The sequence below is a fragment of the Perognathus longimembris genome, chromosome 13 (genome assembly GCF_023159225.1).
Source record: "Perognathus longimembris pacificus isolate PPM17 chromosome 13, ASM2315922v1, whole genome shotgun sequence".
Lineage (NCBI taxonomy): Eukaryota > Metazoa > Chordata > Mammalia > Rodentia > Heteromyidae > Perognathus > Perognathus longimembris.
In genome coordinates, this window is record NC_063173.1 from 38,962,175 (window position 1) to 38,974,882 (window position 12,708).

General features: G+C 43.7%; 1 protein-coding gene across 1 annotated transcript in view; it reads left to right on the forward strand.

Moving 5' to 3' along the window:
* Nucleotides 1–12,708, forward strand: part of Ldlrad3 (low density lipoprotein receptor class A domain containing 3) — a 238,186-nt gene that overhangs the window by 121,191 nt on the left and 104,287 nt on the right. Inside the window, exon 4 of the mRNA XM_048360270.1 lies at nucleotides 4,875–5,009. Within this exon, the coding sequence (XP_048216227.1) occupies nucleotides 4,875–5,009 (135 nt within the window). The remainder of the gene's footprint in view (nucleotides 1–4,874; nucleotides 5,010–12,708) is intronic.

Genomic DNA, 12,708 nt, shown 5'->3' on the forward strand with positions numbered 1-12,708 from the left:
GTGTGTGTGTTGAGGGTTAGGAAGTAGACTGTTAGAGCCCTGTGTTCCTTGTATAATGACTTCCAAGGAACTTTGCCGTCTACAGCTGAGATTTTGAAGCTGATGTTACAGATGGTTTTCTCTGCCTCTAGTGAAATACAGATGCATAATGCCATACTCCTCTCCCTAGTTAATGGAGTACAAGAACACATCTTCCAGAGACCAGTGAGCCGTAGCAAGGACAAAGAAAACATAAGCATTTGGGCTTATTAGATATTGCAAAAAGGTAACTGAGACATAGCCTCTCCCCTATCTGTGAGTGGGTTGTTGAGCAGTTTCTGTTTGTAGGTTTTGGGCCTGGCCCCACGGCACACAACAATCACAACAGATCTTGAGGCCTGCACACCCAAAGCTTCCATGTTGTTCTGTGCTAAAGTCCCACACACAGACTGACTTGGCAGTTGGGCCTATCCCAGTATATAGCTATGGAGGCCCTCGTATGTAAGGAACCCTACATCTTACATGCTGGGGAAGCGAGTCCACGTACAACTGAGCACTGAGGCGCCGCATTGTATTGACAGCAGTCTCTGAGCTGTGTGGATTTTGGCTTCATCTGCATGTTACGTCTTTTTGGTAGCCACTCAGGGTTGTTGTTAGGGATATTAACTTGTTTTTAGACTGGGCTGTGATATAGGATTGCCTTTGGCTTGTTTTGCCTTTTTTTTTTTTTTTTTTTTTTTTTTTTTTTTTTTTTTGAGAACTTTCTGGTCTATCCTAGGCTTTTCAAATTTGGGGCATTGTTTATTTTAGCTCTTTTTGGTTTTCTTCCCATAATACCAGCTTTTCTTTCCTGCTGTCAGTTGATCTGCAGAGTGGCAAATAGCCTCCTCTCTCCTCTCTAGTTTCCTGTGTCCTTGGCAGCTGGAATACAAGCTCGTCAAGGCCAACAGAAATGGAGAATCGATAGATGCTGAGGGAAATGAGGATGCAGAGTTCCTGGCACTTCCGAGGTGTGAACACAGACACTGTGGAGCCCTTTTTGGTCTGGCAGGTTTCCTCTCCCTGTTTCTCTGTCCCACCAGAGCTCAAGTCCTAGGGGTGTCTAAGGCCCGTGGGGCTACAGAAGAGAAGCAGAGAAAGGAGACCCTCCTAAGGAGCAATCCGAGGTGCTACACAAATATGCACACTGTCTTCTGGGCAGCTGTGCATCTGGATATGGAAGATACAAAAGCAAGTGTTTGGGGGCCAGAGAGAGTATGGTGGGGGAGAAGCACCCAGGTGAAGCGCCCCCTGAAATGTTACTGCCAGGCAAGCCATTGGAGCTTTGTGGTTTTGTTTTTGCCAGTCATGGAGCTTGAACTCAGGTCCTGAGCATTGCCCCTGGGCTTCTTTTGCTCAAGCAAGCTCTCTACCACTTGAGCCACAGCACCACTTCTGGTGTTTTCTGAGTAGTTTATTGGAGATAAGAGTCATGGGCTTTTCTGCCCAGGCTGGCTCCGAACCAAACTGAAGTCAGCAGTCTCCTGAATAGCTAAGATTACACTGGTGCCTAGCACCATTGGGATTTTTAGTAAAGTCTTTCAGACATACAGAAAAGGAAAATAAAGACCTGAGTCTTCCTAGCACCCTGTTTCAAAAAATATACTTACATTGCCTTGTTCACTTCAGCTTCTGAACACAACAGACTGGTACCAGATATAGTAAGAAATCTCTAGTCTGTGGTGTAGACCTGCAGATCTGCACACAGACTTTTTCCTCCGCATCTTAGCCAACAACCTGAATGTTAAGACCCACTGTTTGGACAGTCTGAGGCACATAAAGTTCCATTTTCATACCATTGGTGTTATACATCTTTTTCACAGTTTTTTTGGCTGTCTGTCTGGTGGCATCCTTTGCCTCTTTTCCTATTGGACTCTTTGTTTTCTGTCTGCAAAGATTCTTTAGGGTTCTTTTGAGTATATGCATTATAACCAGTCTGTGACTTGCTTTTCAAAAAACACATAGAAATGTGAACACATATATAGAATTACATACACATATATAGACATGTGTCACATATATTACCTCCCCTTCCCCCCCCCCCCCCCACACCTTGGGAAATTTGTGAGGTTGAAAAGGTCTGAAGCTGGAGAAGTAAGGAGTGGTTGACAGCCCTGGCCTGAAGATCCCAAGCAGCTTCTCCATGGTTTGTGTCAGCTGGCCCTATCCATTGTGGAACAGCTAGCATTCCTTTCCAGGCGGTTTTACAGGTGTTAGGGCTACCCAGGTGTGTCCCACAGGCCCCAGGAAATCTAAAGGCTAACCTGGTGGGATACTGATGGGCAGGAGGATTTTGGAAGACTGCCTTGGACCAAAAGCAAATTTGTGGTTTTCGGTTTCCTCATTTGGGTTTTGGCTGAGGTCAGATCTTGGTTTCCACTTGATCACATTGAGACATTCTTTGGCTCATAGCCATTAAAACAATGAAACCTGCATCTTCAGAGCGGCTGGCTTTTGTTTGAAGTGACATGGGCCCATTATCCTCAAAACTGAGAGCTGGGCTGGGAATGTGGCTTAGTGGTAGAGTGCTTGCCTAGCATGCATGAAGCCCTGGGTTTGATTCCTCAGCACCACATAAACAGAAAAAGCTGGAAGTGGCGCTGTGGCTCAAGTGGTAGAGAGCTTTGAGCAAAAAGAAGCTCAAGGACAGTGCTCAGGCCCTGAGACCAAGCCCTAGTACTGACAAAAACAAAAAAACAAAAACATAGGGGCTGGGGATATAGCCTAGTGGCAAGAGTGCCTGCCTCGGACACACGAGGCCCTAGGTTCGATTCCCCAGCACCACATATACAGAAAACGGCCAGAAGCGGCGCTGTGGCTCAAGTGGCAGAGTGCTAGCCTTGAGCGGAAAGAAGCCAGGGACAGTGCTCAGGCCCTGAGTCCAAGGCCCAGGACTGGCCAAAAAAAAAAAAAAAAAAAAAATAGCTGTGGCTTGCTCCATCCCTCTGCTTCCTCTAACCTTCTACCTTAAAACTTTCTCAGTTGAATAGTTGAAAAATTGTGCAGTCCTTTGGGCTTACCCAGCCTGTGACGTTTACCAAGTCCTGGTGGCTATGATTGCTGTGTTTCAGCAATAACTGAGGTGGAGGGAGGCCTTAGGGAGCACTGAGATTTGAAATGCCACCATGCTGTTGAGGACCACTGAGGGATGCTGGAACTGACTGGCCCCCAGCACCATAGTAATCCTCAGGGTTGTTTCTGGCACACACGCAGGTGCAATCATCCCATGTGTACGGCAGGTATAAGTTGTTTAATATCTGACCCCTTTTCACCATTACCATTGCTTGCTGGAGGCTGCACTCTTGGTTCACAACAGATACAACTCACTGGAAACAAGTATCATTCTGTGATGAAACTAAAGCTGAGTAGCAAGCTCAGCATTATAGACTGAGATTGGTATGGTCTCATCCAATGCCAGTGCCTTGCTTAGAAGAGTGCATGGCTCAATTTATGCTCTGCATTGTTTTGTTTTGTCTTTTGGACTGATCCCTGAGCCTTGAACTCTGGGCCTGGGAGCTGTCCCTAGGCTCTTTTTGTTCAAGGTTACCATTCTTATTGCTTGAGCTACAGCACCACTTCTGGCTTTTTCTGTGATTAATTAGAGATAAGAGTTGTCTGGACTTTCCTATCCAGGCTGGCTTTGAACCACGATCCTCAGATCTCAGCCTCCCGATTAGCGAGGATTATGGGCCTGAGCTACCAGTGCCCAGTTTATGCTCTGCTGTTGTTGTTGTGAATGTTTGAAATAATTTTTTTAAACAACAGACCCCACATTTTCAGGTATTGAATCTTTCAAATTACCTAGTCAGTCCTGGCAACAGATAAAACAACTACTGCTCAGAGAGGTGAAATAGTTTTTGCCCAAGACAGCAGAGTTGAGTTTAGAGTCCTTTCTTCTTGACCACTTCCTAGATTGCGAACAGAGCCCTGGGAAATGAGCCTTGTTTGAATTGCATTGGAAGGAATGGGGGAGTGAATTGCACTGTAGAAATAAGCTTTGCCATGGAGATTTTCTTATGTGTTGCATAGTCTACTGTTGACCTCACACTGCCCAGTTGCCCCGCACTTCCTGGATGGTAGAGTCCAGATCCATCCTTTATTTTAAGGTACCCTGAACAAGGAGAGGCTCACGGAGACTCAGGAGATGGGTCATTGAAATGGCTTTCTTTGATGACAAACAATCACTCAAAACCACTGTTTAGCCACAGAGAAGATATGAGGAAGAGACAGGATGGTTGATAGTAAAGCAAGCAGGATGATCTCTCAAAGCTCTCACAGTGATGGTGTGATCCCTTCCCCTTTCCCAGAGGTTCATGGACCCCGAGTCTGTTACTCCTTCCAGCTTCAGTTTTCGTGCTGTGGGTCTTCTGTCACCAACCATTCCATTCTTGGGTGCCCAGGAATGAGTCTGCCTTAGACTCAATAGAAGATACTGCCCATTGCCCTAATGAATATACCAGCTGGGGAGAAAGGACCTTTCTCCTCGAACTCTCCACTTGTCTCATTTCTCACAAGTCTGGTGCTCTACCACTGGAGCTACACCTCCACTTCTGGCTTTTTGCTGGCTAAGTGTAGATAAGAACCTTGTGGGCTTTTCTGCTGAAGCTGACTTCGAACTCTGATCCTTAGATATCAGCCTCCTGAATAACTATGATTACAGGAGTTCAAGCCATCAGTTCCTAGCAAGAGAAGGAATCTTGTCTTGCCAGGTCACTGCCTGGTTAGTCTCCAGGATCAACTCTGAGTTGGTCCTAGTTCCTGATTTGGAGAGGATTCTAGGTCCCCAAGGAACTGGCTGACACGTCTCCCCCCAGCCCCTCCTACATTTAGTAACCTGCTTTGTTCTCCCTTGGCAGCATCCAACCCCCTGCTCTGCTCCACTGCCCGCTACCACTGCAGGAATGGTGTGTGCATCGACAAGAGTTTCATCTGTGACGGGCAGGATAACTGTCAGGACAACAGCGATGAGGAAAGCTGTGAAAGTTCTCAAGGTAGGAGCTGCTTACTTCTAAAAAAAAAAAAACGTCATTGCAACACAACATGGCAGTCACATGGAGGCAAACACAGGAGGGAGGACATAGCACTCACACCCGCCTCCAGACACAGCAGCTCTGTTAATTTTTGCACTTGGCCTTGCAGCCCTTCCACGGGTAGGTACACATGTTTGCCTGGTCCTGACTATAATGCATCTGCCATCTTGCCATGGGCTCTTGCTATATTAATTGCCATACATACATACATTGGCCTCTGCTGTGTTACACACCGTCATGTTGCTCTACTGTGGTTTCCCAAGTCATTGTAGGGGTCAGCTGAGTCATTTCCATCGATTACTTCTTTAGGATAAATTCTGCAGAATGGCATGCCTGTGTGTGTTACAGCCACCATGTAGCTATTAAGAAAATTCTATTTTACACCAACTGTGCCTGCAGTAATATCATAGACATTCATTGCTGTTCTGTTTTGCTTTTTTTTCCATTTTTGCACATGTAGTAGTCCTGAAATGATAGACTCCTCAAACCCTGTCATTTGCATTTCTGTGATTATGAGTAGAGTTAGCCCCCTCCCCCAACACCTTGTGTTTGTTAACTACTTCCTTTCCTCTTGTGTAAATTGCCCTGACCTTACAAGGCTCTTGATTTGGGAGCTATTCTGTGGGAACTGAAGGTTGCAGCTGGCCCACGGAGAGAATCTGGGAGGAAAGAGTGGAATGAGATTGTATCTGTTCCTTCAAGACTGACCAGGTGCCTTTCTAGGTGAACTAGTTGCCTTATTAGATGCCTTATGGAACTAGATGACTCTAGTTCAGTAAACCAACCTATCTGCCTGCCTCCCCTCCTCTCCCCTCCTTTCTTTTCCCTTTCCCTTTTTCCCTTTCCCTTTCCCTTCCCTTCTTTCCTTTCTTCCTTTCTTCCTCCCTTTCAGGCTGACCTGGAAACTCAGAGTCCTCCCAGCTCAGCGAGTGCGCGCACGCACGCGCGTGCGCGCGCGTGTGTGTGTGTGTGTGTGTGTGTGTGTGTGTGTGTGTATTAAAAGAAAGACCCCTATACTTGGGGCTATGTTTCTTCTTTTTTGCAATAGGACTGTTTTCAATTACGTTAGCTTAATGGCCTTTAAAAAATGTAAAGATACTGTAGTGAATGAATGCATACAAAGCATCCCTCACTATTTACAAAGAAAGGAAATAGTGTTATATGTGACTATGAGGATGAACCTTTCCTTTTTATTTTTTGATGATGTATGTATTATTTTATTTATACTCATTGCTTGTTGGCCTTGAATATAACATTCATCATATAATCGGCATAATAAAAGGAATAGCTATTTCTGAAAATTATTGAAAGGCAAGGTATTCCTTTTTCTGAATTGCATATATACATATAGTTCTTTATATTTAAAGGTATATTATTTTGTGCAAATGTCTGTATCTGAATTCTTTTATCTGAGGTCAGAAATTAACATTTTATTTATTCAATAAATGTGACATACAGTAATATATTAAAAGCTATATATCATAATTAGTGGAAGCTGTAATCAATTCAAAAATAACCCAAAAAAGAATGCAAACATTGGATGGATCTTGTATTTTGATGCAATATGTTGTTCTTCTTTTGATTGGGGAATTGAGTCCATTACCATTTAGAGTTGTTATAGAAAGATGTATCATATTTCCTGCCATTTTCTTGATTTCCTGTATTTTGTTTCTTTCCTCTTCTTGTGTTTACTAAATTGATCTATTGATTTTTTTTTTCTCTGATGTGTTTCTTTGATTTTGATTGTTTTCTTCAGATTATATTCCTCCTTTTAGAATTTGTTTGTAACACTGGTTTAATGAGCATGAATTCCTTTAATTTTTGTTTGTCATGGAAGGTTTTGGTGTCACCAACTAAAGTAAATGATAGCTTTACTGGCTGTCAGTTTGGGTTGGTAGTTGTTGATCTTCAGTACTTGGGTTATACTATTCCGGGTTCTCCTTGCATTGAGGGTGTATGTGAAAAGGTTTGCAGTGATTCTGATTTTCTTTCCATTGTAATATAATTATCAGCCTCTTCAGTGCTGGGAATTACAGGTGTGCACCACCTGGTTAATGGGTATGTCTTCAGTGATTAGAAAGAGTACAAAGACTTAAAATGGTACATTTATTTTAGGGCATCCTAAAGAGTGTATTTCTAATGTTATAAACTGGTATTACCTGTATGCAATCTACAGTTTTTCAGTTAATATTATACGGCTGTGATTCGCCCTTGTTATTGCTTGTTGATAGAGCTCATTTGTTTTGATTGTTACATAGTCTTCTGCTGTATAGTTGTACCACCATTTATAGATTTATTAAAATCAAGATGATGTGCAAGAGAGTAACTGGTGACTTACATAACCAGTGTTGGGAGGTAGCTGGATAGGGAAAGTTCTACATGAGGTGGCATAGACTATTGTCATGGTCCTGGTCCTAGTTTTTATTTGGGTGGGTACTTTTGCCTTATTACAAATGGATAAAGATGAACAAATGGGTCCTACATACATCACCATGAGACTGATCACCCACCCAGAATTGTGATTAATCCATTTTCTGTAAACCTTCAGGCCACAGAAGAGAGAAAATGTGTATGGACACAGCTTTTGCTGGAACTTGTGCAGGGAATGGTCAGGAAATCTTTTTCTTAGGTTTTCTCTTCAGCAGGGGCTTTCAAAGTCTGAGCCTCCGTCCAGCAGCATGCATATGGGAGCTCTTTGGGAATGCACATGTCAGCCTCCATCCAGTTCAGACCATCGGAGTCACTTGTGAGGCTCTCTGTGTTGCATGTCTCAAACTGTCCAAGTGATTCCAAAGCACACTAAGCCCGAAAAAGCTCTTTAGAGAGCATACACATGTGTCTGTGTGTGCATTGTATATGTGTGTGTGTATGTGTGTGTGTGCGCGCGCGCGCACGCACTTGTTTGTGTGTTTTTACTTCTCTCCATGCAGGGCCTCCCACTCCCTCTCAGCTTTCTTGTTCATGACTCTTATCACTTGAGCCATCCTTCTATCTTGGCATTTTGCTGGTTAGTCATAGATGAAATCTTAAGAGACTTTTCTGCCTAGGTTGGCCCCAATCTTGCCTTTTGATCTCGGCATCCTGAGTGGCTAGGATTGTAAGTGTGAGCTACCAGCATCCAGCTAAGAGAAGTTTTGAATCCTATCATTTGCCTAGTAATGTCTGAACTTCTGGGTATTGCTAGACTTTCCACAAAGTCAAATATGTATAAACTAAAAGATACAGCAAAGTAGAGGCAGTGATAGATGCCAAGCAGACAACAACCATCATAAAGTCAAATAAATGCTAGCCTAGATAGGTGGAGTTGAGGATATTTTTTCTGTAAATACAGTTTCTTGTGTGTTTATGTAGCTAAGATTCACTTACTCCTGGGGCCTGATGTTTGAAAAGAAATGGTGGGGGAGGGGCTCCCACGTCAGAGCCTTGAAGGTGAGGGAGGTTAACAGTTTGGGTGAGACCTTTCCTCTCTCATGTTTATCTGATCAACTAACCCAGGCAAAGTTTCCCTTGCCCTTAACTTCTTAAGGTCAAAGCCCCTCTGTGGGTTGGAGTTAGAGTTCTAAATTCTACTTCCTCCTCCTCTTCTTCCTCTTCTTCCTTCTTCCTCCTCCTGCTTCCTCCTCTTCCCTTCTCTACCTCCTCCTCCTGCCTCCTTAGTCTCCTTTTTATTTTTTTTGTGTGCCAGTCCTAGGACTTGAATTCAGGGCCTAGGGTGCTGTCCCTTAGCTTTTTTGCTCAAGGCTAGCACTCTGTGACTTGGGCCATAGCTCCACTTCCAACTTTTTGATGGCTAATTGGAGATAAGAGTCTCATCATGAACATTGCTACCCAGGCTAGCTACAACCTAACATCCTCAGATCCCAGCCTGCTAAGTAGCTAGGATTGTAGACATGAGCCACTGGCACCCCACTTTGCTTCTTGTTATTCTGCTCTTAGAAAGTTGGAGATAGATACTTCCATATCAAGCTCAGCTCTTACTTTCATATAATCTCAGCTTTGTGCTTATCATACCTTGATGGTCTTCTTCAACAACAAGGTACACATTCATCTGCATCTACCAGGTAGTTGGTAGCACCCATCAAATAACAGCCTTTGCACAACGTGCCCATTGTCATAGCCTCCTTGTTAGCATCTGAAGATCGGAAGCAAGAAGGAAGGGCACTATGGCCTCTTAAATCCACAGTGTCTTGCACATACTCGAGTCCTAAAGTGCTGAAGAATAGGAAAGATTTCTGTTCTTGTTACCTTACTTTCACCTTGCAGTCTATGTGGTATTGTACCATATAGGTATTTAAAATAGGTGAGTGAACTCTGCATAGCTTATTCAAACACTAAGAAGTATTGTTTCTGTTGTTTCCATGGAATAGAAGGTTCGGCCATCCTCTCAGGAGGAATGTGGTCCTTGGTGAGCACAAGGGGTGAGTCTCAGATTTGTAGTGCACCTGACAGAGGGAGGTTCTGAAATTCCACGTGCTTTACATGTCTCCCTGCACCACGTGTATAAATAGTATTGAAGGCCTGCCTGCCTTAGCCCTGTGGCCTCTAAATGTAAACTACTTGCTAATCTTGCAGCTTGAACAAAGAAATGCTAGTGCTCTGGGAAAATCTGCCTTGTGCTGGATTTTGAGACATGGAGCTTCACCCTGTGTCTCCCTAAAGCTTACCCTGAATACCTTAACTGGACAGAATGTAGTGTTAATGGATGTGGGATTGCCACACCTTAAAGGCCACCAGGAACCCCACCTAGCCTGTATCTGAGTTAATTTAGCCCAAAGGTGTCCCATCTGCTACCTCTGGGCTTCAAAGCTCTTAAAAATACATCCTTGCTTTATGTTGTTCATTGTATTTGATAATATTTATTTAGAGGTGATGGAGAAAACTGGACCCATGACAGTGAAAGGTGATGTGGTGCTGCAAATGCTTATCCTTGTGAGTAGGGGATATAAATGTAAAGTCTCCACTTTAGAGACAGCAGCCACTGTTCCCCCCTGTGTCCCTAGCCTTGCAAACCAGTCACGCTCTGGAAGGAATCGAGAGAAGGGATGGGGCTATGGGACTCTACACAGGGCAGGGTAGGGAGGAGATGAATATAACTGCCACTTTATTAATTGGAAGTGCAGCTATTTATGTAGCAGCGTGTAGGAGGCTGCTTTGGCTCTTCTGATGCTATGGAACTCTCCCTGGGAGGGGATGCCCTGCCCATGTTGCTGTGTGTGCTTTATGCGTGCAGGTGGCCAACATTGCCAGAATGTGGGAGTGGCCTCAAGTGATCTCTTCTCCGACATTTGTGCTGTGGTATACTCTCATCCCCTTAATGTGATTTAGACCTATTGGGGTGTGTGTGTGTGTGTGTGTGTGTGTGTGTGTGTGTGTGTGTGTAGACAAACAAACAGACCTGACCATTTTAAGTGTTTGGTTCAGTTATAGCAAGTATATTTGTATTGTCGTACAACCAATCTCTGGAACTTTTACCTCTTGAAAATCTAAAACTCTAACCCATTGGAAAATAACCCTATTACCTCTCCTTTAGTTAATTTGGAGATTTCTGAATTTTTCCCTGGGGGGAGGGTGGAGAAAGAGAGAAAGAGAGGGAGGAAGAGAGGGAGGGAGGGAGAGAGAGAGAGAGACAGACAGACACTAGGTTAGTTTACAGCATCATGTCCTCAAGGATCAGCTATGTTGAAGAAGGTGTCGGAATGTCCTTCCTTTGTAAGGCTAAATAGTACTATGCGGTTATATCACATTTTGTTTTTCTATTCATCCATCAGTGAATATTTGGATTACTTTCACCTTTTGACTACTCTGAATAATGTTGAGAACATAGTACAAATTGTGATTCACTTTTAGCCTTCCACCTCCCCAAACAAGAACATCAACTAGTTTCAGGCCTAGGTCCTTTTTCCCTTACTCTCTCCTGCTGCCTCTCATCTTCCCTTCGACAGAAGCTGCTTACCATGCTGTGCTGCCCTTTGCAGAGGCCCATGTGGCAAGGAACGGAGGGAGGGCTCTTACTGATGCCTATGTCACATGGGTGAGACTGGAAGTGGATCCTCTCTTGATGAAACCCCTCCCATCCTTGGCGACACCTCATCTGCAGCCAGAGTGAAGCCAGTCTCTGATTTCCAACATAACAAACCTTATTTTTATAAGCCTCCATGTTTTGTTCATAGCTTCAGAGATCTAACATCTCCATTGAGCCACAGTTCTCGGTGCCCTCAATTCTTTACTCTCTCCCCTTACCTGAGCAGAGCAGCCAGAGGAATGTTCCTGCCCCATGAGTACTGAGCTTGCTTTGGCCAGTGGAATCTGGTGGACATGGTGAATCAGAGGTTAAGGTTAAACTTGTGCTTGTATCCCAGAGCCTGGCCTTATGGTTCAATGATTGCCCTGAGAGGAACTTACCCAAAGGAGGCACTGGTCACAGGAGAATGTGGTGAATTAATTGTATGAGAGACCAGAGCCTCCTTTACATCCCAGGATCACTTCTGAGTGAGCCCAGCAGAGCTATAGCTATAGCTCACCTACAGACTCAGAAGAAAACAGGACATCCTGCTGAGATTTTAGGATGTGTTGGTTACCTAACAAAGATTAATGTCAAATCCTTGGAAACTGTCTATGTGACTGCATATATCTAATAGGCATTCATTGATTGCTGCTGTAAGCTAGACACAATTCCCAGGGGATACAAGGGCATAGCCAATTGTTAAATTTTAAGGTATCATTAAGTGTTTTATAAATAGATGTGTTACAGGGTGATCAATTCTCTAGTGGTTACCTTATCACTTCAAATGGCAGTTAACTTGAATAAAGTTTGAATGGTATAAGATCAATAAAATAACTTTGAAAAAGTTAAGAGAGAAAGATAGCGAATGTTATGATCTGCCATGATTTTATGTTTCATCGAGAAGGAAACAACGCTGACCATTAAATTGTGACACACTATTGATTCTAAGATGTGTCTCAATTTCAAAATGTTTAAAACCTGGTGGGGAAGGGAAGGAGGGAGTGTATCTTTGTCCTGAAAGAATGATAATGGGGGAACCAGATAGATGTGGCCTCTTTTGTGATGGAATTTCAACTCTATAGGAAAGGTGGCCATGATGATGGGTATGGAAAGGTGGGGATGATGAGTATATAGCAGAGCAGAGCAGGGTACACTGGAGGTCAGTAGCAGGTGTGAGGACTTCTGTAGAAAGTGAATCCAGAAGGATTGGGAAGAGTTAGCTGGACAAGAAAGAAGATAGTAGGGATAGAGGATCCTTCTGGGAAGAATGGATCCAGAAGTGAAAGACAGAGTGAGGAGTTTTTAAAAGCAAAGATCCACATTGCTCCTCTGTGGTAGATGTCAAAAACTAAAACAAAACAAAACAAAAACAAGAAAAACCAAAGCTGGATGGTAGTTAAAGCAGTCACACCAGATTACAGTAAGAGAGAAAACTTTGTACCGGTGTTTCTCTTTGTCTTGTGGGGTTTGGTTCCAGAATCCCTTATGGATACTGATGTATCTATCCACAATTCCTGCAAATACAACCACTGACTTAGATAAACAGGGCAAAGAGTCTTTATTGCTGTGAGGGAACCACACTCCATTAGCTGGGTATCATAGTGCAGTGGCGAGCTCTCCTACGGCAGGGTTTTTAAAGGGAAAAATCACACGCAG